General features: G+C 59.6%; 1 protein-coding gene across 2 annotated transcripts in view; it reads right to left on the minus strand.

The window, feature by feature from the left end:
* Nucleotides 1-879: 879 nt before the first annotated feature.
* Nucleotides 880-27,797, minus strand: part of CPLX2 (complexin 2) — a 70,967-nt gene continuing 44,049 nt past the window's right edge. The window contains exons 1-4 of one of the 2 annotated variants that reach the window (XM_016155140.2): nucleotides 12,935-13,158; nucleotides 5,990-6,106; nucleotides 5,668-5,843; nucleotides 880-4,965 (exon numbers count right to left, since the gene is read on the minus strand). In XM_016155140.2, the coding sequence (XP_016010626.1) occupies nucleotides 4,768-4,965; nucleotides 5,668-5,843; nucleotides 5,990-6,020 (405 nt within the window). In that variant the 5' untranslated portion in view covers nucleotides 6,021-6,106; nucleotides 12,935-13,158 and the 3' untranslated portion in view covers nucleotides 880-4,767. Of the gene's footprint in view, nucleotides 4,966-5,667; nucleotides 5,844-5,989; nucleotides 6,107-12,934; nucleotides 13,159-27,797 lie in introns of those variants that run through there. The other variant, XM_016155141.2, reaches the window with a different exon arrangement.

Raw genomic sequence — 27,797 nt, forward strand, 5'->3', positions numbered from 1 at the left:
GGGACGAGTGCCGCTCCTCCCTGGCAGCGGGGCCGGAACGTGCAGACACGAGGCAGCACGGGGCGCGTGGGGACCGGGGGGGCCGGGAGCACAGAGTCGGGTGTGGGTCTGGCCTAGCAGGTCTGGCTCATACCACGCGGGGCCATGTTGACAATCTCGCCGTGACCCTGTAGGCCATGACGGGTGTTGCGCAGGGGTATGACGCGGTTAAGTTTGTGTTGCTTTAGGCGAGTCCACTAGGCGGGGCGGGTGGTGGGGAAGAGGCGGAGGCCGGGAGACCAGGGAGTGGGGCCGGGGAGGTGCCCGGCCAGGTGGGGACGGGGAGGCCTCGCTCACCGCAGGGCGGTGGTGGAGGGCGGTGAGGGCGCAGGGGGCTCTGGCTGGTCCCGGCTCCTCCTACAGGCCTGGGGAGCGGCTGCGTCCAGGGGCAAGGCCGAGCGCTGCCCTCTGCGCGTCCCTAGCCTCCTGCCCGTGGCCGGGCCGGGCGCAGTCGTCTCGTCAGTGGTGGTGGGATGACCCACGGCAGACCTCGTCCACGCACGTGGCGGCTCTACGCCGGATGTCACGCCCGATTAGCTTGGCGTGGCCGGAGATGGGGCGTGGGGTTTTATGGGCAGGCCGGACCATCCGCTCCTGGGGCTGTACATACAGGTGGCCTTGAAGGGCGGGAGGTGAGCGGCCATGAATCCCTAGGGCCAGCCCCGACTCTGGCCTCAGTCGATTTCTGGGGTCATTTCCACAGTGTCCTTGCCAGAACCAAGGGTAAGACTGAAGGTTTTCTGGGGCCTCTTGAGCTCTACGGGTCGGCCCCCCGCATCTCAGCTGGTGCCCCAAGTACCCCTGGCGGCGCCGACGGACAGGAGAGGACAGACAGAGAGCTGCTGTACAAGGTCTTTGTTGTCGCGGTTGGTCTGGTACAGCTTAGCATCTGCGTCATACGGAGGGGGAACAACAGCCATGGCTTTTGGTCAGGTTCAGGGGGGCATGGGGGGTGCCCCTCCCCTCCCCCAGGCACTGACACATTTAAAAGAAGCAGAGCAACAAGGACACAGCACAGGTGTGAGAAGAGGGTACCCCCGCCTGAGCAGGATGGTCGTTCTCGCCTGGCTCCCACGGGACTCCCCGCCGCGCCCCGGGGCCAGCGTGGGGTCCTCCCCTCGCTCCGCCATGAGGAGGGTGGGCGACAGGAGTGGGGAGGAGAGCAGGGGACGTGTGGGGGCATGTCCTCAGGCCTGGGGGATGCCCCCTCGTCTGAGCCAGTCAGACCCCCAGCCGCCCGCCCCCAGCCGCCCCCACACAGCAAGGGCCTGCAGGACCCTGGAAGGCGGAGCAGCTGGGCAGTGGGGCAGGCAGCCCCGCCTGCTGCCTGCTGGGGCTCTGCGGCCGGGTGGGGGGTCTGCCCCGCCTCACTGCAGCCGCCAGCCTCTGTCCCACGCGGGGGCGCGGGGCTGGAACATTTCTGTGCTCTGTCTCTCTCTCCCCTTCTCTTTCTCTTTTTTATCTATCTATCTATCTATCTATCTATCTATCTATCTATCTATCATCTTTTATCTAACACACACACACACATGCGCGCGCGCACACACTCCGGGTCCCTCGACCTCCTGCCCGTGCTCCGAGGAGACCCCACACCGCTTTGCTGGCGAGGACGCCCTCCAGGAGCTTCCCGAGGAGGTCTCGGCCTGTCCCCAGCACCGAAAACAGGAGACGCAGAAGAGTGCTGTCCCTCCTCCAGGCGGTGGCCGTCCCCGGCGAGCCATGCCCATGCTGGGTGGTGTGTGCTCCCCGGCATCTTGCTCCGTCCTCGCCACATGCAAAGATCGCTCCTCCCAGCTGGGGTGCCCCCCAGGCATGCGGTGCGTAGGCACTGAGTCCGGGGCCTCTGCCTCCCAGGTGTGTCATGCCCTGCCCCGCCCCCCACGGGCCACACACACCTCCCGTCCCGGGCACAGCGTGTGAGCACCCCTTCCCCGCTAGAGCACCCACACATATTTTGTGCCCCGCGAACGTGTTGCACATGACACCCTCTCTGGGCTGCACGTTGGCTTCCCTCCAGTCTCGTGTCCCCCTGAGCTGAGAGGGATCGCTGGGCAGTGGCCGGAGCCAGGTGTCCCCAGGCCAGAATTCCCCCCCTGCTGCCGCCTCTGGAACCTTCAGTCCTGCTGCTCAGAGCTGGCCGGAGGCGGCGGAGTCCGGGAAGCACACCGGACTAGGCCAACCAGCTGGAGGGCATGCCCATCGGGAAAAGCCCTGAGCCTGCTCCGGGGGTGCAGAGGGCCGCTGCAGACCACCAGGGTCACCCTCCAGGGTCTGGGCTCCCTCAGGCCCACCCCGGATGTCCGGCACGGCTGGGTTCCCCTGCTCGTCTGCAGCTCCTGGGGCTCAGTCTCTGTCCGCTGCCCAGGTGCATGCTCTGTGCCCTGGCCCCACCTTCAAGGTCTGTGGGCCCCTGTTGACAGGGAGACCCTTCTGAACACCTGGAATCCACCCCCGTGTCCAGGTGAGGCTCACACGTAGGGTCTGGGGAGGCCCGAGGCTCCTGGACGCACCCTGCCGATCTCTGTTCCAGCCAGGGCACTCGAGAACGACCATCCTGCACAGGACAGCAGACACACACAGACAAGCAGACAGTGGGGGTGCGAGGTGGCTCCCCACCACGGACACAGGCACGGACACAGACACGGGCCCCCTGGGGGGCAGGACGCAGGGGCATGGGAGGGGGGCGGGGAGAAGAGCAAGTCTGGGGAGCTGGAGCTGCTGAGGCCCTGCTCCCCAGAGAAGGGACAGACCAGGGGACTTTTCTGGTTCCCTAAACATGTGGATTGTTTTGTCTCGTCTTTAAAGTATTGCAGTCTAACTGATATGGCTTTAACTATTGGAAACGGACAGAGAAGACACATGTCTCTCTCTGAAATAAAAGCATAAATCCACTAAAATGGAAAACCTGCAGAATGCAAACGGGGGTCAATGGGACAGGGGCTTCAGGGGCAGGCAAGTCGCCCCCTCCCTGGCTCCTGCATTTGGGGTAGGCCCTGGCAGGGGCCCAGCATGGCTTCTTGGGGCACTGCCTGGGTCTGTCCCAGTGACTTCTAAGGACCTCAGGCAGGAACCCCCCAAGGGTGTGAGGACTCTGGGCCAAGGACAAGGTCTCCTGTTGGATGCGGCTACTTGTGGCCAATGGTTTTGGGGCTGAGAGGGGGCATCTCACCCATGTTCTTTCTCCCCAAGGGCACATTCTGCACACGACAGCCCTTGCGGAGCCACACACATGCACACGGCAGTCCCGGCACATACGGCGACTCTCCACGCACACGGCCCTGCATCTAACACATGCCCGTCACTCCTGACTCACATGCTGCTTTGCAAACACATGCAAATACAAGCTAACACGTGCAAGCTCTAACACGCGCAGGAGATGGCTAGCACACACGTGTGACACGGTCTCAACTCACACACACCACCTCCGACAAGCACACATACGCAAGGCTGCCTAACACACACCGTCTCTAACACAGGGACGTGATGACTACCACACACACACGCAATCTCAAGACACACACCCAGACACTAGTCATACACCTAGATGCACCATCTCTGGACACACAATTGCTGAAACAGTCTCTGTCACGCACACTCATGCATGAATGGACACACGCTCTCCTCTCTCATTTGCTTCACGGCCCCCCGGTTCTCGCATGACTGAGCAGGAGGCCTTACAGTGTGGGGCGGGAGGAACAAACGCTCTCGCACATCCCAGAGGAGAGCTTGTTCTTGGCCAGTGAGATGAATGGACAGATGCTTTCTGTCGAGTGGGGGGACTGGCTTCTCCCCAGAGGCTTGGGGCATTCGCCAGGAAGGGTCCTCCAGGGGACCATGGAGTCCTGGAAGCACATGGACAGGGCGAGGTGGGGAAGAGGGGTGGATAGGAATGGGGGCAGCTTGGCTGACCAGTGGGGGTGTCCCATGGCATGGGCCGTTGCTGCCCAATGGCTCCTAGTGGTTTTGGGGGGGCCTGGGCAGACCCTTGTCTGGGCAAGCTTGGCCCAGACTGGCAGTGGGGCCCCAGGACCTAAGAGGAGGGCAGGGAACAAGGAGCTGCCCTACCCCAGGCCCCTCCACAAATGAGTTAAAGTCCAGAGAGGATCCATGTGGAGGGACTGGCTTGGCAGGGGCTGCGCCTTTTACGGGAGGGGTTGGGGGAGGGGTGCTCCTGGGCTGGGTGTCATCATGGGGAGGGAAGGAGGAGACCCCAGCCTCCTGCCCAGAGTACAGGCTGGCTTACCCTGGCTCCCCTACTCAGAGCCAGGCATTCAATGCCCCTGCCCTGACCTCGAGGCCCCCTGGGGGTCAGGGGCCAAAGGTCAGCATGCTGGGCAGGGCTGGAATGTGTCATTACTTTGGCTGGCTGTGGACAGTGGTCCTCCTGGCAGTGGGGCGCGTGAAGGAATGTATGGGGGTTACCACACTAGCATAGGCCTTAGGCTTCCCAAAGAGGCTCTAGTGCCTCCGACAGTGGGTTCAGGGCCCCCGCCGGGAAAGGCTGTGAGCGAGGCGGGGGCCGGATACCCCGGGGTGCGGGGCGGGTGGTGGTGGTGGTGCTGAGGGGCAGGAGCCCCTGGCCAGGGAAGGGGGCAGCGGCCAACTGAGGTTTTCTCCTTCAGAACTGAGACTTAACTGAATAAAAAGAAAAGAAAGACCCCTCCACCCCACCTCCCCCCCCCCAAAAAAAAAGTAACGAGTGGCGTGGGGACGGGGCGTGGGGGCTGGTTACTTCTTGAACATGTCCTGCAGCGGCCCCGGCAGGTACTTGAGCACCGTGTCCAGGATGCTCTCCTCCTCCTCCTCCTCCTCGTCCCCGCAGCCCGCGGGGATGGCCTTCTTGGGCCTCGTCAGGCTGCCCTCACAGGGCTGCTCCAGCGCCGCCTTCTCCTCCGCCTCCTTCTCTTCCTTCTTCTTCAGACCATACTGGGGAGGGGGAGGGCGGGGAGGGGCGTGAGCAGGGCAGGGAGAGAGCGGGTCTCAGGGTCACGCAGGCTGGGGGGGGCTGCAGCTCCCGAGACCATCCCCCCCCCACCCCGGCCTCCATCCTCTCATCTACGAAATGGGGACAAGGACGCCTCGTAGCACTGTGCCTGTCTTCAGGGACGGTATGTGAGGTTTTCTTCACAATTAATACGTGCTCAAAATAGCGTATCTGTTGACGTCCCCACTATCTGAAAAACGAAAGTTCTCACGTACGTTCGGACCCAAATTTTGGTGACAACACTTGACTTCATGTGATGAAAGTCTACTTATAGCCTTGATTTATTGCAGTGGTGTGATCAGACATGCATTGAGCCGTTTGGCATAGGGCGGCGGCTGCAGGCCCACTGGGAGCGACACATAATAGTGACAGGTGCCCGGGGCGCTGTGCTATTTTTCTGGATTCCAAGCGTGCTTGGCCCCCAGGGTTCTGGGTAGGACCCTGCAGACCACAGCAGCGAACGCTAGGGGGCGCTCCCTGTGCGCGTTCAGTGTCTTATGTAATCCACATAGATTCTGGAGGGAGGCGCCCCTGGACACCCATTTTTCTGATGAGAAGAGCGAGGCTCAGAGAGAGCTAGGCTGAAGGGCAGAGCGGGATTCCGGGGAGCCCGGGGCGCGGGGCACGCTCGGGGGCGGGCTGACCTTGTCTCGGATCTGCTGCCGAACCTTCTCGCGCTCGGCCTCCATGCGCGCGTGTTTGGCCTTGCGCTCCTCCTCCTGCTGCCGCAGCGCCTCCTGCCGCTCCTCCTCCTTCTTCTGCGCATCTGGGTCCTTCTCCTCCTCTCCCCCCAGCATCTTCCCCATGTCCTTGGTGGCCCCTGCGGGGGAGGGTTTGGGAGCGAGAGGGCGGGGTCAGGGATCAGGGGTCCAGGGCTGGGGACAGAGGGGCTCGGTGCGCTCAGGCCCTGTCCCACCTGGGTCGGGACCCTGGCTGAGGGAGAGGGGTGCAGGGCTCCGGACTCACCTCCCAGGGCCTGCTTCATGACGAAGTCCATGCCTGCAGCTCTGGTCGGTGCTCACCGGTCCGCAGCTGAATTTGCACGCGGTGCTCCCGCAGGCCTGGCTCTGGAGAGGTGCCAACCTGCAGAAGGGGAGTTAGGGGTCAGACGGGAGAGACCTCTGCAGAGGCAGGGCCCATGGTGGCCTCGTTCTGGTTCAGGCACTGGACACCATTAGTCTGAAGACAGACCCAGTGCTCTGTCCTGAGGGGAAGGGAGATGGGAAGGCCTATTTCTTGAGCACCTGCTATGTGCTGGGCACATCTGTGCTGCCAAACGGCTTCCGATCCCAGTTTTAAAGCCATCTTGACCAATCGCCTGAATTCGATTGAAGTCACAAGTCTGGGAAAGAGCCCGTAACTGGAATTCAGGCAGAGCGGGCTTCCAATGCCGCCCTCATTCCTTATTTGCCATGTGACTTTCATGGCAGTTACTGAACTTCCCCGAGCCCCTTTCCTCCTCTGGAAGATAGAAGTGGCCATGCCCCCTTCCCCAGAGTTCCCATGGAGACTGGAGAGAATTCCAGCCCTGGACCGAATGAGCGTGTGCCCAGCGCCCCAGCCAATCAGGGGTGGGTGGAGAAATGAGAACAGCTAGCTTGGATGCTCACATCCAGACCTCTGAAATTAGACAAATGGAGAACGAAATTATTTTTCTTGCCGCATACGTGTACTATTGATTTTTATTTTGAATTACGCATGGGAGTTAGAGACACGGTAATAATCTTCTTGGAGCACGGGCCTTGCAAGCACTCAGTTTATGTTAGTCCTCCTTCTCCTCTTCTTAAATCACTGACTTTCAATTTTTATTGTATTTTTTTTATTGTTATTATATAGCTTCAGAAGATTTTCTTCATCTAAAATCTTAATGGGAATCTCAATACGTAAAGCCTGGAAAAGTGGAAGGCTTGCGGTGGTGGTGGGGGAGGGAAGGCGAGCCTGGAGCCTCCCTTTGCCCTTGGCTTCCTTCTTACCCTGTTTCCCCCCATTCCTGACAATTCGAACCCTGGTGCTCCGACTCCACGAGTTCCTTTTTGTTTTAGTCATTCAGTTTCACTACGGTCCTTTAGCCACCACAGATCCCCCCTTGGGTGTGGATGGGACATCTGTGAGCCCTCCAAAGTGTGCTGCGGCTTGATGGTCAGCCGAGGCTGGATCCACTCCCCAAAGCCTTTCCTCCCACACAGCCTTAGGGTCTTTGTAATTTGCTAGGAGGAAACAGGTGCCCTGGGAAATGGTGGCAGACAGGCCAGGCCGGATATTGCAACCAGGCTGAGTTCAAGGTCACCGGCTGTTTGTTGACGATGGCTTTTCTTTATTTCTTTCAAAATGAGAAAGCATATCAGCAAACTGTGATCTTTCCATAATGGGGCCTGACAGTTTTTTGGGGGGCTATCTACATGATCAGAGCATCTGATAAGTTGTTTTGAGGAGAGAAAGTCATGGTGGAGTAGGAAAAAAAGGTCCCCACAGGCTTCGGCATGAGACAAACCTGGTTGGAGATCCTGGCTCCAGGACTCACTGGCCCCCTGGGAAAAGCTTCGGTTTGTTCCTTGCAGAGCGGGAGCATATTAAATCTACCCTTCTACTGACGTTTGAAGGAAAGATAGCGGTCAGGCGCTGGGTGTGTAGCAGGAGCTTATTAACGTCAGCCCGGGCTGACTGCACGTTGACAAGAACATGCCCAAACTGAGTGGCATTTCCAGGAAATGCAGGAGAACCCACCCTGACCTAGAAATCTGTGTTTGAAGACTGCCCTGCTCAATCAAGATGTTTTCATTTGATTCAAAACATTGTAAAGAGACTGCATTTCTAAGAACAGGAAAAGAATAATTTAAACGTAGGATGGTTTCAGGAACTATCGGGTTCCTCCTCTGTGTTTACATGCAGCCCCAGGAACTGCCAGGTGGTGGTGGACGCGGGACTCTAATTTGAGATGTTTCAAATTGGTTCACAGGGCACCTGGGCTTTAGTTCCAGACTCGTCCCTGACTCGCGGCTCTGGCAAGTCTCTCTCCTGGACCAGCCGTCCCTCTGAGTTCTCTCCCTGTGGCTTCTGGTGGAGCAGTTCTGTAGCATCTGAACTACTGGCCCTCGCGCTGTGTCCTCGCACCTCTCTCCTCGCTCGGTGCCGTGACTCTGTTCTTCCCTCTCTCCCTTCTCCTCCTGCTCTCTCTCCTACTCTCCCTCCCCTCTCCTTTCCCGGCTTTCCCCTTACCTCTCTCTTTCTCTCATCTCTTCAGTGATCATGTTCCCAGGACTCCGACCTCAGCCCCTGCCTCTTTCTCCTCTCTAACCTTTCCCTGGGAAAAAAGCACGCTTTCTAGGGGCTTTACTGACACCGAGACATTTTACCTGGGCTCCAGACCCCTGTGTTCCTTCCTCTAACAAGTATTTATTGAGCACCTGCTGTGTCAGGCAGTGCGCGGGGCATTGGGGGTGTGATGGCGAAGACCAGACAAAGCCCCGCTCTCACGCAGACTACGTTCTGAGTGTGACTGCAGCGTGACTGCGCGTGTGCTGGGAAGTAGGCAAAAAGCAAGTCAGAAACATGCTTGCCTTGCCTTTCGCACACCTCCCCCGGATGTCCCGCAGGCACTGCTCAGCCTCAACATGCCATCCCTTGGTCGCCAAACTGCCTCCTTCTCCAGATGCCTCTGCTTCCACGCGTTCCTCCAGCAAACAGCGATCGCCACCCTCAAAACCCCAGTACGCAAGGGTGCATCTGCTCGAGGGCCGAGTCTCCCTGATGCTCTGTTCCCGTCACTCTAGGTGGCTCCGACTCCGGGCCTGCTGGGAGTAGTCAGCCAGGCTTCTTGGGTCCACCCCAGAGTCCTGCTGCCCACTGCCAGCATGGCCCTCAGCTGCTAAGCAATTTCTCGTTCGCCCTGTCAAGAACCCCCTAACGAGTTTCAAGGCCCAGCGTACTCCTACCCCACGCCCCTCAGCAGGGGACTTTCCTCCCACGTTCCGTGGTGTAGAGGAGGGCCCTTGAGCCCTGGGGTCCGGCGGACCTGACTCGGATCCTCAGTCTGCTGCTTTTTAGCTGTGTGATAGTGAGCAGCCGACTTAACCGCTCTGGGTCTCAGCTGTCTTTACTAAGTGAGGATTACAGTAACACTTTGAAGGGCTAGGAATCACCTACGAAGTGTGTTTGGCACATGATGGGGGCTCAGTAAGCGGTCGCTATTATCATCATCAAAACTATTAATGTCAGCAAGTGTAAGCTCCCGCGACCTCCCCAGCGCTTGGGTTCATGCCCAGCCTGGGGAAGAGGACCCTGCTTCCTGCCGAAGCCCATCCACCTGCCTTCCCCGCAGGTCCTCTGCTTCCACCTGCCCATCCCTCCATTCATCGCTCCCCTTCCTCACATCTTCAGCCCCCTTTCCACAGGTCTCTTTATCCCCCTCCTGCTCCAGCCGCTCCCCCGAACCCCGCCTTTCCCTTCCTCTCTGCCCTCTAACTTCCTGGTGGAGGGGTCTCCACTTGGAGTCTCTACTTCTTCATCTCCCGGTTGAGCCCTACGGCTCAGGGAGATCAGAGATTGGCTGCCTCTGCACGGCCACCAACACTGCCAAAACTGTCAGAGCTGCTGGAGGCCTCCTAAACGTCAGGCCCAGGAGTGTCTTCTCAGCCCCCCGCCTCCTGCTGCCCTCCGTAGCGTCAGGTGCCGATGACGGCCCTGTACCCCACCCCTACCCCACGTTTCCCTGCCATCTTCTCGAACCTCCTGAATTTCGTGACAACACTCTTGTGCTCTTCATCCTACTTGGACAGGTCTTTTCTCTATCCTTCACTGGCTCCTTTCCTTTAAAATGCTGCTGTTCCTTAAGGGATCTCTCTTCCTCCTCCTCCCACTGCCCCTCCCTCCCCTGCTGTCTCTCTTGGGAATCTCACCTGCCGGTATCGGTTTATGCCCTTCTTTAGCTATGGATTGATCTCTCTCTCTCCCTCCCTCCCTCCTTCCCTTTCTCTCTCTCTCCTCCTCCTCCTCCTCCTCTTCCTCCTCCTCCTCCTCCTCCATCCCTGTCCCTCCACCCACCTCCCCAAACCCTCACATTTAACTCTCTGCTGGATATCGTCACATGAATAATCTCGATGCAACCTGTCCGAGGGGCAGTCTCTGCCTTGCCTCCCCCATCCAACCATCTCTTCCCCCAGCACGCCTTATTCCAGTCGCCTGAGCTGAAGATTCCAGTCAGTGAATTCTTCACTCGCTCACTCACACTACAAATCTTCTCTGAGCATCTGCTCTCCGCCAGGCATTGTTCTGGATGCCGAGGCTGTGGCAGAGCACAAGGAAGTCCCAGCGTTTGCTCTCACAGGATGCAGTTGGCCGGGGATGCAGCCGCTGGACAAAGGCCACGCCACAAATTGGTGCATTACAGTTGGGACGGGGTGCTGAGGGAGAAGTCCAGAAACTAGCTTCACATTGCTGTGTGCACACTCTGCTCTCCTATGGCTGCTAACACCTTGCTTCGGGGCGTCAAAGTCCTGGATCGGTGTACAACCTTAAGCTCTTCCCGCACCCCCCCCACCCCCCAGCCCTCATCCGTCCTCCACGTGGCCGACGATTAATCTCCCTAAAGGGCAGGCCTGCTCATGCAAACACACCCCGAGACGGCTCCGCGTGGCCTTGTTCAACCGACCACAGTCCTTGTGCTGACCTTCAAGTCCTGCACGGTCTCGCACCTGCCCACCCACCTTGCCGTTCACGTCCCACATCCCGTGCACGGCTCTGCCTCGGCCGTACCCCAACACACAGTCTTTCCAAACCCCTGGCTGTTTGTTCGTGCTGTTTGCACAGCCTCGAAACCTCTTAACCTCGTCGCTGCCAGCTCAGATCCTGGCTCCACGACTTACTGAGTGACCTTGAGCAAGCGCCTTAACCTTTCCCGTCTGTAAGATGGGGACGATAACACCTGTGGCAAAGGCATCGCGCCAGCATCAAACGAGATGGCGCAAATGAAAGGCTCGGCTCAGGGTTCGGCACTCAGTAGGTGCTCCGCTCAGTTAGCTGCCATCGTCGTCCTAGTTCTCGGCGACAGCAGCAGCATTCATCAGCGATCCCGCTCAGCTGTCACTCGCTCCGTGAAATCTCTCCATGAAACGTGATGGTGTCTTCCTCTTTGGAGGCGGGCGGTGTCGCCCACCTCCAGCTCATGCTCCCTGTCCAGCTGTGCTCCTTTCTCCCCTTGGTCCCTCTGAGCCCCTCCTAGGGCAGGGCCCTGCATCTTGTCCGTTCGTCCTATCCCAGAGTCCCCAAGGTCTCCTGGTTCATGGTGGAGCCTTGGGAGGTATTAGCCGGATTGAGTTTAATGTGTGTCAGCGAGTGTGTGAGAACGCACGTGTGCGGAGTATGATCCTGCATTCTAACTCTGAACTTCGGCATCGTGTGAGTCTGTGTGAGCGGGTGTGCAGGCGGTGTGTAGAGATTTTGCCATATGCCTGTAGGAGTGCGGAGGTCCAGCCCGGAGCTCGCAGCTGAGGGTTTTGGCTAGACCGCCAGGAGGCGCCATTCAGCAGTGCTGCGGGGAGCTTTGGTTTATCCCGGCGCGGGAAGGGTGGTGGTGGGGGGGGGATGCTGGGCTGGGGGAGGGGAGAGGGAAAGGCGGGGGAGGGGTGGGGGGGGAGGAGAGCTGCTGCTGCAGCACTCGGTTTCCCTGCCTTCAGCAGCCCGGGGACCCGAGCGTCTTCCGCCTCCCCTCCCTGACTCGCCCCTGGCCGTCCCAGCCCGAGGGCAGCGCAGCGCCGCCTCGGGCTCTGCCTTCTCAGCCGCCGGCCGGTTTCGGACCTGGATCCCTGACATGCAGACTCGGGCACCTGCGGTGTTTGTCCTTGTGGCTGTTTTCCTGTGGGTTTTTTTTTTTCCCCAATGGCTTAAGTCCAGGCTATATTCACCACAACTCGATTCAACACTCATTTGCTTTTTGCATGCGACTCCACGCTAATGGCGGTGGCAGAGACAGGGCATGTCCCCGCACCCCCGCCCCACCCCCCGGGGTGCGGAAGGGGCAGTGGAGCATGGAAGGGGGTCGGGAGCCAGCTCCCACGGGAGCGCGGATGGGAGGGGACAAGTACGCTGGCGACTCTGGGTCCACCGCGGAGACCAGCGCAGCCAGCAGCCTGCCCCGCGGCTCTCTTGGTTTGCCACTGAGAGCACCCCTCCCCCCGACACAGAGCCCCAACCCCAAGACCCAGCCGGGCCTCAAACTTTGCGGGAGGTGGGGGCCGAGCGGGGCGGGTGAGGGCGCAGAAGCGACTGTTGCAAACGGCCCCAGGCAGCGGGCCGTGCAGCCCGAACCTCTTCCGGGGACAAATAGTCCCCTTGGCCTCCCACCCCAACCGGTGTCAGGTTCCTCTGCCCTCCGCCTTCGGTCTGCCCGCGGCCCTGCCGCCGCGCTCGGACTCGCTCCGGGAGCGGAACTGTAACCCGGGGTGGGGGGGCGGCTCTCTCCTCCAGGGCAGAGGGGCCCCGGGGGGCTCGGGGTAACCACAGCCTGAAGTAGCTCGGATCAGCACCCCCCGGCTCTGCCATCGCGAAGTTGTGCTCTGGGTTCAGACTTGAGTCTCCCGCCGCCCTCGGGGCGGTCCTGGCTCCGCAGGAGCCGGGCCGTTCCCCGCCCCGGGGTCTCGGCTCCCGGCGCGTCCTGCCCGGTTTGCCCCCGTCCACTCGCTGCGCGCCCGGGCTGGGCCTTCGCGGGGAGCTGTCCTTTCAGCACCTCGGCGAGCGCGCCGGGAGGGCGCTGCCTCCGCCGCGCAGCCTGCCCGCCTGCGCCGGGCGGTCCCGGGCAGCCGTCCCCCCACGCCGCACCCCCAGCTTCCTGCGCTGCCCGGAGGCCTCCAGACGGGAGCCGCGACCCTGGCGCCCACAGCCCCGGCTCCGCCCTCCCGGCCCCAGGCCAGCACCGACCTGGCGGTCCCTGCGACCGTCCGAGCCACCGCAGGGCTCCGCCGGGTTCAGCGAGGTGGTCCCTTCTGCTCTTCCAGCTCCCGCCGCCGCCTCGTGCAACTCCGCCGGGCGAGCCGGGGCTGCGGCTGCTGCCGGAGGCGCCCTCCAATCACGCCCCTCAGCCAGGCCCTGACGTGCTACCGCTCCCCTTCCAGATGGGAAATTCAAATCTCTCTCTCTCTCCCTCGCTCTCTCCCCTCTCCCTCTCTTCTGCTCCCTCCCTCTCTCCCTCTCCCCTCTCTTCCTCCTCCCCACCTCCCTCTCCTTTTCCCATTCTCCTTCCTTCCCCCCTCTCTCTTCTCCCTCCCCCTTTCCCTGTCCTCCTCCCCCTCGCAGACGCTCCTGTCAGTAACCCCCCCTACCCCCGCCGCCACCTGTCCTGGCCACAGCTCTGAGGGCCACAAGCTTGCTGCTTCGATGCACGGAGGGGCGGTGGGGTTCAGGGGCCGGAGGAAGCTTGCTTCAGAGCAGAACTCAAAGGTCACCTGCTCAGGAAAGCCCTCCTCTCTTCCTCCAGAGGGGATTGGCTACACTCTCCTCGGGGTTCCCAGCAGCTCCAGACACGCCCCGTTTCAGGGCCCCTGTTTCTCTGTTTGCGGGCCTCCTGACTGTGAGGACGGGGCCACCGTCAGCACCGTGTCCTGCCGCAGGAGCACCCAAGGAATGTTGACGAATGGTGTGACTAAGGCGCACCGGGGATTCGGAACCCTCCATGAGGCCTGGGGGGGGGCCAGGGGGAGAAGGCTGCTGCAAATTGCTGTGCCTCGGGCACGTCCAGTGCTTTCTAGATCGACTGTCTTGTGCAGCATAAGGAATCCTTGGCAAACTTTGTTCTAGAAGGTCATTTCTTTCTCCCCTTTGCCCGCGGAGGAAAAGGGAACTCCGGGCAGCAGGACGCCAGCCGTCCCCACCCCGGGCCTTTCCTCCTCCTCGTGCATTCATTTTTTTTTTGTTTTGTTTTATTACTCTCTCATAATGAGCCTTTCTCTCTGCCTGCCATCTTTTGGCTTTCAGACACTCCCTTTAATCCGGCCTGATATGTAGGAAAATGGCTTCGCAGAGGAGGGGCTTCGCACCAGGACTTCAAAAGATTTGCAGGAGTCCGCGCATCAATCAGGGTTATGTCAGGGTGGAGATGGCTTCGCTTCTGTACGGAGATGGCTGCTTTCCAAGAAGGGAGTGGCAGCAACCGCAGAAGGACGGCGTCTGGGAGAGGGAGGCACGATTTTGTTCCGACAAGGGGGACGGTCCTCTTACCCATACTCACAGCGGGAGCCTCAAAGTGGGGAACCCCCCAAGTCAGAGGCACCTGGCAGAGCCACCCTCCTCAGCTGGAGGGTCACCTGCTGAAGCTCGTCTTCATCCCCCCGACAGGCCGTGGGGCTTGTACAGGGCAGGTCCTGCCTTCATGTGCGAGTTCCCTGTTGAGCGCCGCGCTGGGCCATCAGCATAGTCCTCTGTTTTTCTTACCGTTCCCATGGCAGACACTGACGGAGGAGCAGAGGGGGGGGCTGTGTGATTAGAATGACTTAGACTTGGCACTAATGCCGGAGGGGACTTCTGGGCAGGGAGAGCTGACATCATGCCATGTCCAGAGTCGCCGTCCTCCCTCCTCCTCCCTCCTTTCTCCGAGAGCAGAAGCTCCGTGAATGGGACCTGGCGGGCAGCTCTCTGCTTACAGTTGGGTTTTTCCACAACAGGCATCGCTTTTGACATGGACGTCCACCAAGCTGGCCTGAAAACCCAACTTAACCTGCAGAAAAACGCTGAGCTCCGTTCTGGGCCCCAGCACTCTAAGATGGATTTTAATAAGCTCGAGTATGTTTAGAAGAGAAGGGGTGGTTTGGCGGTGGGCAGCTGGACGTCAGGTCACGTGGCGGAAGGTTGGACGATGGGAGGAGGTGTCACCCGGAGGAGAGGCTGCTGAAGGTCCATTAGCTCTTGAAGGGGTAACGACTCCTGCTCAATTTGTAATTCCAGCCCTTAGCACGGTGCCTGGCAAAGTAGATGCTAAGGAAATGCTTGTCGGATGAAGGAATGACTGTTGCGAGAAATGATTGTTGCAGTACCTTGTTTTTACTGATGCTGAAGACAAAGTAGGGTAATGGAGGAAAGGTCAATGGGGCAGACAGAAGCTCTAAGAGGAAGAGTCTTCTGCCGGTCGGAGCTGTCCGGCCGTCGTACGGGCTGCCTCATGTGAGGTGGCGAGTTCCCTATCTCTGGAAGATGGCAGTTGGCTGACAGGTGATAGCTAACGACCCCTGTGAGCCCAAGTTTCTGCGAGTCTATAAAAACTGCATGAGCTGACGTGAATCATGTCTAGCTACAGAAAATCTTACTGGCGAATAAAAGGACAGCTCAGTCAGGTTTTGGTGGCTTCATCCTGTTAAATGATTAGGGATAAAACATGACACTTTAGCTATTGGTGCTTTCTGTCAAGAAAAGATGGTGGCGAGCGGAGTGCGTGCTCCTCGTTCAGTGTTACCAGTCTGAACGCAGTTCCCAAGTGCTCCGTTATCACTGCAGAAAGCTCGCTAAATATCAGGAGCATTTTCTAGCGATTATAAAGCTATTAATCATAGCGACTGTCGGGCCCCGTGATGTCTCAGGCACCGACTTTGGTCCTTGCATAGATTACATTTCTCTTTCAGCTCATACACACGCCCGTTTACAAGGCGGGGAGGGCAAGGCCCAGGGACGTGCAGCGAGTCTTGGGCAGGACCTGGGTGCCAGCGCAGGCCTGCCTGACTCCCAGCTCCTGGGCCTCGCCCCGCCCTGGGCCACTCGTCTCTGACACATCCCACAGCCTGTGGAAGAGGAACTTTTGCTCTGCTGATATTTTTTTTATGTTGACATTTACAGTCTTCCCTATTCCAGTTTCTCACTAAAAAAAAAAAAAGAATTCCTGCCCAGATCGGGGTCCTCGTGTCACGTGGATTGTCAGCATGTCCTTCAGTCTCTAACACAGCCACTGCGAGCCCCTCCCCCACCCCTCGCCGCCTGTCCTTGCAGGGCCTGCTCTGTGGACAGCTTCTAAGAGTCCCTCGGTAAAATATGGATGTGGCTCTGCTGAAGGTGTCTTATCCCGGCTGGTGCTGAATTTCCACTTTTATTTATGAGCTCTGTGGGCTAGGGCAGGGGGCCAGATCTGAACAGATTTTTAAAATGATATGTACATGCCTCGAATGTTCACTAGGAAGCTAATCAAGAGAGCTAATGTCAGTACTTTGTGTGGGGAACGAGGAACAGCGTGTGACGAATGACAACTGTCACCGGCCATGAATGTGGTGATCAGTGAGAGTGGCACCTGTCCAAAGGTCAGCTGATTCCTCCCCTGCAGTCGCCGCGGTCCAAAGGACGCCGTGGACGCCACGCAAACGAGGAGGCCTCCAGCCCGTGCCGTCCAGGCCTGACCTCAGCTGGGAGCTGAGCTGGTGGGTGCAGGGGGACGCTCCAGATGCCAGCCCCGCACCCTGCCATTCTAGTTTGAGCCTGGAGGGGCAGAGCTGGTCTTGGTCCGAGGCGGTAGCCATGTGCCCGGGGCAGAGACAGAGCCGTGGGGGCGGAGCGCAGGGAAGGGCGTCTGATGAGCGGCTTTCCTCTCGTCGCTGACAGCGGCCAGGGTGTCGTCGCCGTCTGCGAAGGCAGCCGCACCGGCGTACGATGGTGCACGTATGTGCGTGCCCGGCGGGGCGGGGCCGGGCGGGGCGTGGGCGGCACCCGCGAGGAAGGAAGCGGGTGCCAGCAGGGCAGGCAGGGCCCGCCGCCACGTGGCCCTCCGTGTGTGCTGGCCGTGCGTCCCTCCACGGATGAAGCGCCTTCAGGGCGAGCGCGTCACCCGTGTGTGGCGGTGTGGAGCGGAGCGGGCGGCCAGCGGTGTCGCGCGACGGCTCGGGCGCCAGGCGCGGGGCCCGCAGACGGCCGGGCAGGCTGTCCCAGGCACCGCCGCGGGGGGTGGCGTGTGTGTAGACCGTGTCGGATGCGAAGGCTCCGTGTCAGATGCACGCGCCATCTGTGGGCGATGGCGCACGCCCACCTGTTGTTGTCAGCAAGGGGTGCCGCGGGTGGTGGGGGTGCCGCTGTGAGCGCAGGGCAGAGGGGTGCGTGCGTGCAACCAGGAGCGCGTCCGCGCCTCCGCGTTGTCTAGCCATGCAGGCTGCATGTGTCGGCGAGAGTGACCGACCCCTGCTTTTCCATTCTCCCCCCACCGGACAGCCCTTGGCCACTCAGTCCGCTAGCTCCAGCCCCACGGCCAAGCGTGGAACTCTTGGCTTCTCCACGCTTCACTTTTGTTTCTCGGAAAAAGGCCCCCGGGTTCCTCATCTGCACCCTGACCCATCGGCGGTACATGGAGTGTGGGCGGGAGCTCCCCGAGGGGCCCCTCTCAATCCCAGAGTCCTGCTCTGCACTCAGAGGGAGGCCCCCCCATCCCCCAGCCCAGCATCCGCCTACCAGCCTCCCAGCCTCCCAGCTCCTCAGATGTCCTCTGCCACCCTGCATCCTGTCCCCAGCCTCCCGGATCCAGGCACTCATTAGCATGTCAAAGCAGTCCTCTGCCAGCCCACACACTCAGTACCCCAGGATATCCCCACAGTCAGCTCCCTGTTATCTTGAGCCCTCCTGAAACCTCACATTTTCATGTCTGCCACGCCAGTCTGCAGTTCCCCACCACTCGGCACAAGAGGGATGTTTTGGTGATTATTCTTCCCCGCCATTGCCTCTGGTTCTTGTCTGAGTTCTCTGCGGTGGCTCTGTCTCCCCTCCTCCCACCTCTCAGCCCTTCCAGCTCTCTGGGCCATGGCTGGACCTCCCTGTCCATCAGGAATTCTTCCTGCTGACCCCAGATGCTCACGTCGCCCTGGAGCCAGGCGCGCCACCAAGCCTCCCTGTTTGAGTCCTAGCGCTGGACTTGCTCAGGCGCAATTCGTGCAGCATCAAAGTTTGTGCCCTCGGGAAGGTCCCTTTTCAGAATGTCCCTCCACCCTGATGGCGCTTGGTCCCCAATCCTCTCTCTATGTGAAACCTATGCTCAGAAAGATAGTACACCTTAGAATCCTCTTCTTAGGCACATGAGCACAGAATAACAGAGTTCCAGAAAGCTGGACACAAGCCGAAGGCCACTGTAGAATCACATTTAGAGTCACGGAATCTAGAACGAGCTATCCGAACACCGGATGGCCCCCGAGCGGCCCGTCTGACGCAGAGCCACTGCGGTGGGAGACCTGTTGGAAGCCTAGCGGATTCTCATCCCACATGGACCGAACCAAAGTCTCTGCGACGGGAGCCCAGGAATTTGTACCGGTGACCAAGTCCTCAGGTAGTTCTGATACTTCCACTCGTTGAAAGCCCTTGCGTCGATAAAATCTGAGAATCACGTGATTGTGGGCCCCACTCTTACAGGAAAAGATACCGAATCATGGAGTTACAGCATATTTTAGAGTTAACAGCAGCTTAGTTGCAACTAATTACACACATTCACACTCACAACTTTCGAATCTTGAATCCTATGAATCTTAACGTCTAGAATCGTGGGTTGGAAGTGACCCTGGAGTGTGATTCTGTTCCTATTCTCGGAGGAATTTTCCTCTCTCAGCCTCGCTGCTTCTTTAGGAACAGACGCCCCCCCCCCCCCGGTCCCTCGCAGGGCTGCTCCACGCCGTCACCTGCCTTCGGGAGGACAGATGTTCTCTCCATCTTGGCGCAAAGGCGCTGGCGGAACCCCTGCCTTCGTGGAGCGAGTGAGCTGGCAGCCGCTTGGCGTTTGCACTGAGGACCGGCACACCGTGGCCCACGAAACAGATGTCGCTCTGTGATCCAAGGGATCTGAGGGACGTGATTGCCGTTCCCTCAAGCAGGCACATCTGAGGGGCGTGGACGACAGAGGTCGATAAGCTCTGGAGCTTCCGGTCACGGAGACGGAAGACGGAGAGAGCACCGAGGAGCAGCAGGCGGCCGTCTTGGAGACGGACGGGGACGCACGCCTGCCCGTGTGCGTGCGCGTGTAGGGGGGGGGGCAGAGGCGTCGGAGGGGGCCGTGGAGCACGCGTAAGAAGTCGGCTCGCCCAGCGCCCTCGTGTACAGACGGGGAAGCAGAGGCACGGCGGGGGGGGGGGGAGTGGGTCCTTGTCAGTACCACGCCGCCCGCAGCTCGACGACACTCCTGACGCCTGGGGAAATTCTCCCTCGTAGTTATAACCCAGCCTGCGGCTCCCCGTTTCCCAAAACGCCTCCAGTGGGGTGCGACTATGTCCGCCCTTCCCGCTGCACGACAACCGCTCTTCACCCCATTATGCAGGTGTCGGACCCGTATGGAGGACCTGCGGCATGCCAGGCCCTCCCTGGGCAGGCACACGGGAAAGCAGCTTCGGAGTTTCTCTTCCCCTCTTTACCCTGCGGCGAGAGATGCACACACTGCGTAGGGAAGTAACACATGGACCAGTTCACACGCTCAGGAGCCTTTCCCATCGGAGCCTCTGATTGGCAGCACTTAGAAGCGAGCGGGGGAGAGATGCCCACAAACAGTGGACGGTAATACAACACACTAAGTGCTGTCCTAGTGAAGAGGCAGCTCTGAGGAGGAGAAGCAAACACACACAGCTTGCGAGCCAGATGGGCTTGGACGCCCGAAGCAGGGAAGGGGCAGGGCGGCCGGCCCCGGGGCTGCCCGGGAAGAGACGGTCATGGCCACAGAGAGACGTGGGTTACAGCTCAGCAGCCCCCTGCCCCTTCCCGGCGGCCTGACTTTTCTCTGAGACTCAGTTTCCTCCTCATGGCAATGAGGGGATGGTCCCGCCCTCCCAGGGCGGCGGCAAGGCTCAGGACGGCAGCGCGGCCCCGGCAAGCTTCTCTTTCCCCCCCACACCCAGGCACCGCGGGGGTGCTGGCGTTCGGGGCAGTGTGGCTTAAGTCAGACACAGCCTCCTTCTCCTCTGCGCGGTCAAAGGACTTTGCCCCAAACTCCGCGAGTTCCAAGGAACTCATGATTTCTCTGAGTTCAACTTAGAATTAGAAAGAAGAGAAATAGAAGATGGGGAGATGTTTCTTCTGCTTCACCCCTTCTTCGGGCTTCCTCCCCTCCTCTCCAGCACCCCAAGGACTGGGGTATTGTGCACCCAAATAGGCGCTGCCTGAAGGAAGTCAAGAGGGGGCCTAAACTTCAGGCTGAAGAGCGGGAGGAATTTTCCACCCACGAATCTAAACACGGCCGCTCTGTGCCGCTCGCCCTCCAGTTGTTTCTCTCTGGCAGAAAAACAAAATAAAACGAAACCACCTTTTATTTGGCAAACAAACAGGGGTCAGAGAGAGGTCTTGGGAGGATGAAGCCAGGGAAAAGCTTAAAGGGCTGAAGAGGAAGGGATCTTTATTTTCTGAGCCTCTTGCTACAGTAGGGGATTCATAATCTTCGATGTGATCCCCACGGCAGCGCCTCCCTTAAATGCCATCACCTCCAGGTTATGTTCAGACGGCGGTCGGACTCAGAGACCCTTGCTTAGGGTAACGCACTTGAGAAACAGTGGCATCAGTGTTTGAACTCGGTGGTCTCTGCAGGTGGCCACATTTCCAGAGGGGGATTCAGTGGGTTTCTGGACGCTGGACCTGGGTCTGCAGCTTTGGGGCAACCGGGTCCCGAGTTTGGGTGACCTCGCTAGGGCACCTCTCTGTGAACCTTGCTACAGGCTGGTCCTTAATGGGGCCGGCTGACTGCAAGCGACGGGGGCCCTGGAACTATGCCCTGAGGGTCTGAAAAGGCAGTCCCCTCTGCGGCGGCCCTTTGCTCACTGCTGCTCGGCGCGGCTCAGCCTGGCTCTTGACACCGGCTACCTACCCACTGCTCCTGCCTCTCCGCTCTTGCCTGCAGACCGACTTTCTGACTGGCTTGCAGAGCTGCAGGAGCACCATAGCTTTCTAAAACACCGGTCCGATTGCATCATTCCCCTCCTTAAACCATGTGACGGTCACAGCTTATTTTGCCACCTAACGCCCACTCCTCCCTCGTGCGGCATCGGCTTTGAAGAAGCCAACCTATGTGTTTCATTTGAACACCTGGGTGGATGACATAAGCTGGGCTAAGCCAATCGGTACATATGGGGGACATACGGTCCCCTGTCCCCCCCTCAACCCTCCCCCCCCCCCCCAATTAGTTCAGGGTGAGGCACGGGACCTGAATCAAGCCGTCAGGGCCAGAGAGACTCAATTCTGGGACTTTTGCTTGAGCTAAGGCAAATGGACTCTTTTTTAAAGCTCCATTGTGATGAGAATTGGGGTTCCCAGGAGCCACCACAAAGAGTCTCAGACTGGGGACCAGCTCAGAGCCAGCAGTGCCAAGAAAAGGCAGTGAGAACCCCCAGCCTGGTGACATGTTTGCAATGGCTCAAGCCCTGTCTGCAGCTCCCTGCCGCACACCGCCACTGCCCCCCCCCCCCCCCCCCGTCCCCCTCCCCCGCATGTCCACACCTTCTTTTGTTCTTGTTAAAGCCACTGTAAGCTTTTTTTTTAACTTGCAACCAAAAGGATCTTAACTGATACAAAAGTCCTTGACTGTCTTCCCACCACCTTCGGGGGAAAGCTCAGCCCCTTTAAACTGGCCCTCAGGGCCCTCCCCGTGTCCAGACCCTGTTCCCACAATAGCCAGGTGTGCTCCCTGTCACTCCCGGACGTCGCCTGGTGCTTCTGAGCCTTCACCCCATGCTGCTCGCTCCTGGAGCGGTGGCCTCGTCTGCTCTGTGCACTTGGCAAGCTTCTACTTCGGCCACTGGGCTTCGCTAACGCGTAACGAAGTCTTTCCTGGGAAGCGGGCTGAGCCGGGGTGTCCTCCGAGCTCCTCCGTGGGCCTCTTCCTCGGAGCACAAACCGAACTAAGGCTGACACTTAGGGTTGGTTTTTGTGTCTGACTCTCTCTCCAGATTTTGAGCTCTTTGAGGGTGGAGCCTCGCTGAGGCCGAGGGAATTCCTTCATCCAGCAAATATGTACCGAGCATCCACCAAATGCTGGGGACCGTGCTAGGCGATGGGGGTGGACCCTTCCGCGGAGAAACAGACAAAGCCCCGTCTGGTCTGGGAGGGAAGCAGACGCTGCTCGGCTGGAAACGCTCGGGACCGGGGCCTTTCAGAAGTCGGACATGGCACAATGAGGCAAGGGCGTGCACGCTTCACGCCCCTGGGCTCGGAGCCTGGAGGGGGCCGGGCTCCATGGAGGCCGTTTGATGGACGTGTGTGGAACGTCCCTGGACGCCCCGCGGCCACTGTATGACAGCCACTCGGGGCTCCTCTACCAGCACCTCTGTGTTAGTGGCTTACCCCCTATTTCCAGCCCACACCCCCTCTTGGAGCAGGGCGTCGTGGTTATATAAATGACATTTCTCGGGGGTGCGACACTCCCCTTTCCCCGTGGGGGCTGAGCAGAGCACAGCTCTCTGTCGTCGTGTGCCGCTCCGCCCCGTCTCCGGCCAGCGTCAGGGAGCCCCCGCTCCTCTGTCCGACCTTGGTCAAGGCCCCCCCACGCCTCTCCCCAGATCCCCGGCCATCGTCTTCCACTCCTCCCCTCCTCGCTCTTCTGTCTCTCTCCACGGCCGTCGCCAGCCCTTTGATCATCTCTGTGACTCTCCTCTGGGCTTTATCTGGCTCCATTAAGACGATGAAGCTTCATCCGGCTTGTGTTACTCCCATGTTCAAAAGCCTTCGATGACTCACCGTGGCCCATGGCGTCCAGTCCAGACCCACGAGGGCCTCCCCGGACCCGCCTTCCGCGTCCTGCGCCAGCCCGTTTACCACGACCGACTCCTCGCCCACAGCGCCCTCCGCCACGGAGCACTCTCCACCTCTGCTGTCCGTTTTGTTCCTTTATTAGTTTACATGTCCTTGGCCGTCTCCGCCCACTGGGTCGTAAGCTGCTTGACCGCAAGGACTGTGTCCCGCTCATCCTCAGACCTCCGCATCAAGCCCAGGGCCTGTGTGTGCACAGTGGACATCTCCAGATGCGAAGTGCCTGCACGGCATTGGCCTGCCTGCTTGGGGTTGAGAACAACTCGTCCTGGCCCACAGGCCATGAAGCACCCATCTCAGGGGAGAGCCTTGCAGACCTAGGCCTTGCTGGCCACGAACCACCATAGTAGCGCTGGCATCCTTGTCTGAATCTTATTTTGTCCTGTTTTTGCATTCTAGGTCCATATGTGTAACCCAACTATTACCTTCCACACCGTAGCCCTGTCACTGTGGCATTTTGTCATTGGAACGTTTTCGGTATCCCTCGGGGTGGTGCACACATTTTCGGCATGTTTGGTATGTCCCTGGGGTCCCTGTCCCCCCCGACTCCCAGGCTTTACAGTCTGGGCAGGGCTTACTCCATGCCTCACCTCCGTGGGTGGGCAGGAGACCCACAGCCAGGCGACCGAAGCACTATTAGCTCTGGCCCCGTGAGTGGCTCAGGGATGAACACATGTCACAAGCTAAGGCAACGAGAGTCAGCCCCGGCACGTGAGCTGGAACCGGTGGGCAAGAGGCTTTCTCTTCAATGGGATTCGCGGGGCTGGCAGCGTAGGGGCCCGAGCAGCTGGACCATTGTGCCGCCACCTGGGGAGCGGCCACCCAAGGGCGGTGCCAACACGGAGGAGAACAGAGCCAGGAGAAGGAAAGGAGACAAATTCACGATGACGGCACTGAAGCGCCCAGCTCCCGACCTGCCTCTACGGTTTGTCCACCCATGTGCTTTTCTGTTCCGTGACCAATAAATGCCCGCTCTCCATGTGAGCTGTTGGGAGTGAGGTTTCTGTCTCTGCCACGTGGGAGAGACCTGCTGGGATCTGTAACTTTGGAGCCGAGTGTCCCCTCCTTCGGAAAACTTCGAATCAAGCAGGCCCCGGCTCTGGAAGGGCCTCCTGCTTACTAACCTCGCATTCCAAGAGGGAGCTGACCGTCCCGAGTTCAGTTCTCTGTCTCTAAGCTGCCTGATCCTGTCGACTCAAGTGGGAGAAGACGCTCACACCGGGGCTCCTCGCTCACAGCTTTGCCAAAGCTCAGACTCCGTATCCGCAGATCCCAGTTCATATATCCGCATCCCCTCGGAACCGCACATTTTCGGCCAACAGCTTTGCGATTTCACCCTTGAGTGGCATCAGCATTCTTGGGCTGGTGCCATCCATGCCTGGCGATTTGTCTGCATCTTGTTTGTCAATTGGCGTTGGAACGTTTGCCCGGCAGAGCAATGCCTTTGGCGCCCCTACTTCCCAAGGACAGTTTGGGAGCAGGGATTTCCCTGAGGTCCGCCTCAGTCAAGGCCGAGGCCTCCTCCGATGATCCCAATGGCTCTTGCATCTCCGAGCTCTCGTCCAGAGCTGTGATTGCCAGGCCTTTGTCTGACCTCTTTCCTCTCGGCAGATTTGAGAGACCTCTGAGTTTAGGCCTCACGCTCCTGCTCAAGGTGACTTTCGGAGTGTCTTCGGGCCGTATCGCGTTAAGGCCTCATTGCTCCAGGTGGGCCTCTAGATTCTAAGTCTTTGTTTTAAAAGACTTTCCAAAAGTTGACCTTTTCCTCGCGACAGCTCCTCAGACATCTCTCTCATCGTTTGTGTTGTTTTGTATTGTTTCCCACTATAAGAGTCAGATTCCACCGGGCTGTGGTTGGGAGAGGGAGGAAATCCTGTGCCGTCCCATGACGCCACCTTCTCCACCTGTGGCTCCCAGGCTCGCTGTGTTACGAGCCGAGAGCCGGCATGTCACAGAGGCCCCCGTGGCACCCGGGAGGCGATCTCGCAGGCCAGCTTCTGTTTGCTCCTCCGGGCCCACACCCCTTTCCCTGCCCGGCTCTGTGCCCAGGAGGCTGGCCCGGATGCACCCGTCAGCGGGCTCCCTCTGTCCTCAGGCTTCCGGTTGGGTGGGGCGCCGACGGGAGGCAGGAGGGAAGCGAGGTCAGAGTGTCCTCCTGCCGAAAGCCACCACTCCCGGCAAGTGGTCCTCCCCGCAGACATACCCTCCACAGGCTGGGCACCCGCTTCCTCCCTGCCCTTCAGGGTTAGAAGCAGTAGTGGCTCCCGGCTCATGCTGACCCTCTGAGGTCAGAGGGGTGGGTGGCCCAGGCCCTGCGGGTCCCGGTCAGCACGACGAGAGGCCTGGATATTATGGAACTGGGATGGGGCCATCCACTGAGCAGTTTTTAGGTTGCAAGTCAAACCCACAGTGAGTCCCAGGTCGAATTCTCCTGTCTCCAGTCCCAAGTTCTCTGACCTCATTTGCAGATTTCTCTAGCAAATTGCCATTTTTGGAGAACTGAGAGCCTCCCTTAAGGATTCAAGCATATTCCTCCCTAACCTCTGGGGAAACCGAGGCCCACGGCCCCCGGGGTCAGTCCCCTCCCGCCACGGACACCACAGCCACCCCAGCTACCCCGCCTCCCACCCCAGGACCCACTGCGCGGCGGGCGCCGAGCAGCCCCGCGCATGCGCTGTCTGCTCGTGGGCTCCGTCTACCCGGAGGCTGCTGTCCTCCTCTCTGATGGGTAGATGAGGAAACTGAGGCCCCAGCATCTCCCACTCCCTCTTCACCTCAGGACGTCTCCTTCTCTCATGCGACAACCCACACGACATCCTGTAAATAACTGCATGTTCCCAACACCTCCTTCTCCTTGGAAACCTGCTCTCTCTTTGGACGCGTTGCGGGTTGTTAGATTCCTGGCTTGGCTCTGCGCGCAGCATCTGAAAGCCCGGGGCGGGGGGCGGCTCCGTGGTCCGCGAGCTGGGGGGCCTCAGGCAGGTCACTCCACCTCTCTGGGCCTGTTTCCTCCCCTGAAGCGCAGGCTGGGCAGTGGGGATTGTAACTAGCGCCTGGCGCTGGAGATTAAGTGAGGACTTGTACATAGTGCCCCACCGCGTACGGGACACACACAGGGTGTTAATAAAAGTGAGTTTCCTGTCTTCTTCCTCTCTCATCCTTTTTTGCCTTGTTTCTTTCTCTAATCGGTTCTTTCTCCTAGGTTTTTTTTTTTTTTTTGCGGGGGGTCAGGATTCGTACACTCAGATGCTTGCAGGGGCAGGCAGGTGACAGATGCGGGACACTGGACTCCTTGGGAATGGCATGGAAGAAGCCAACTTCTGGAGCACAGAGCCTGTAGCCTGAGGGAAGCTGGTCACTGCGAGGACACGGCCCGGGTTGTCCAGCAGTCTCTGCCGCCCCCACCAAAGGGCCCCCTTTAACTTGGGGCTGGCTGCAGCCCCCACCCCAGCCCTTGCTTGCAGGATCCACTCAGATTTCCTGGAAGGGCGAAGTCAAATGTGGCCTTTTGCTGGCTTTGGCTCGATGTTCTGGAAGAAGCCGGAAGGGGTTTAACCCCAGACAGGCAGAGCCTGTGGAATGATGGTAATAATAGGGGGCAGCTTCCTGGGCTGCCTGTCTTGGCCGCTTGAATCCTTAAGCATAGTGTCAGACAAATTCTCCTTCTGTTGGAGTTGCTGAGCTGAGGAAGTGTGAGCCTGGAGCTTGCAAGATCACAGCGTGCTGCCCAAGGGGGAAGCCAGGCCAGAGAGAAGCAGAACCGATAGGTACAAAGAGAGACTGAGCCCCGACGGCATGGCATATCCTGGATCAAGCCCTTCCTGAAATCCAGATCTGCCCTTGAATTTTTCAGTTACATAAACTAATAGAACCTTTTTTGCCCTTAACCCATTTTGATGGATTTTTCTCTCACTCGCATCTCAGATAGGCTTGACTGGCATTGTGCTAGCTACTCCGTGCGGGCGAGCACATTTAACCCGGTGATGTGGTCGATCTGGGACCCATTGTCTGGATGACGGAACTGAGGCATAGAGAGGTTTGTTCCATCCGCTCGGGCCTCGCGGCTAGTACGCGCCAGGCTGGGATCAGCCTTCTGCCTATGGTAGAGGGGAGGTTTCAGCCCCCTGCCCCCCAGCATCTCGTCGTGTCCGCTCTCCCGGTCTCATCTACTGCTCCCTCTGCTTCTGCTCTCGCCCGCTTTAATCCCTGCTTCTCCGGGGACGAGCCTTCCCGGTTACGCCTTCAGACGAAGCCCCGCTCGCTGGTAGACGCTTTTATGGCACAATGCACCCTTTCTTCTCGGCCTGACTGAGCTTCGATCGTGACTCGTTCCAGGTTTATCTCTCCTGCCGGTGAGAGTCCCGCGGGGGCTGCGCTGGCCATTGTTTGCAGCGTCTGGCACCGCGCCTGGCCCTGGCCCGCGGTGGGTGCCTGGTCAGTGTCTGCTGAGTCAACGGCTTGGGCGACCGTGGCGCTCCCGCGTGGCCCCGGGTCTTCGTGCCCTCCGTGTGACTGCGGCATGGCGGTGTCCTCACTCGAGCAGCAGTAACGACAGCAGCAGCACAAGGGATGATGCTCACGACGAGCGCGCCCCGTCGGCCAGGCTCAGGGTCGAGGCCGTGCGCGCCCTGCCTCGGCCGTCGGGGCGTGGGCTCTCGCGACCTCGTTACCCTTACGGGCGAACTGAGACTCGGCGTCTACGTGGCTCTTTGCTTCATCAGTTTGAGCTGAGGTTCCGTCTTATGCAATCGGAACAGAGCTTGTTTTCCGGGGGACTTTACCGGGGGACCACCAGGCTGGGGGCAAAGGCAGCCATAACAGGAAGGCTGATGGGGGAGCTGACAGGCCGACCCAGCTGGCTGTGCCCTGTTGAAAGGAAGAGTCTTCCTTGTGAAGGTCCAAGGAGACGCGAGCCGTGGGGAGCGAGGGGGAGCCTCAGAGTAAGAGGGCGGGGGCAGGGGACAGCTCAGCGTCCTGGGGAAAGGGCATCCGGCGTGCGCCATAGAGCCCGTGACCCTGGCCTCGACGCGCGTGACCTAGGGCGAGGCACTGTACCTCTCGG

This window comes from Rousettus aegyptiacus, unplaced genomic scaffold (assembly GCF_014176215.1).
Source record: "Rousettus aegyptiacus isolate mRouAeg1 unplaced genomic scaffold, mRouAeg1.p scaffold_m13_p_7, whole genome shotgun sequence".
NCBI classification, from domain to species: Eukaryota; Metazoa; Chordata; class Mammalia; order Chiroptera; family Pteropodidae; genus Rousettus; species Rousettus aegyptiacus.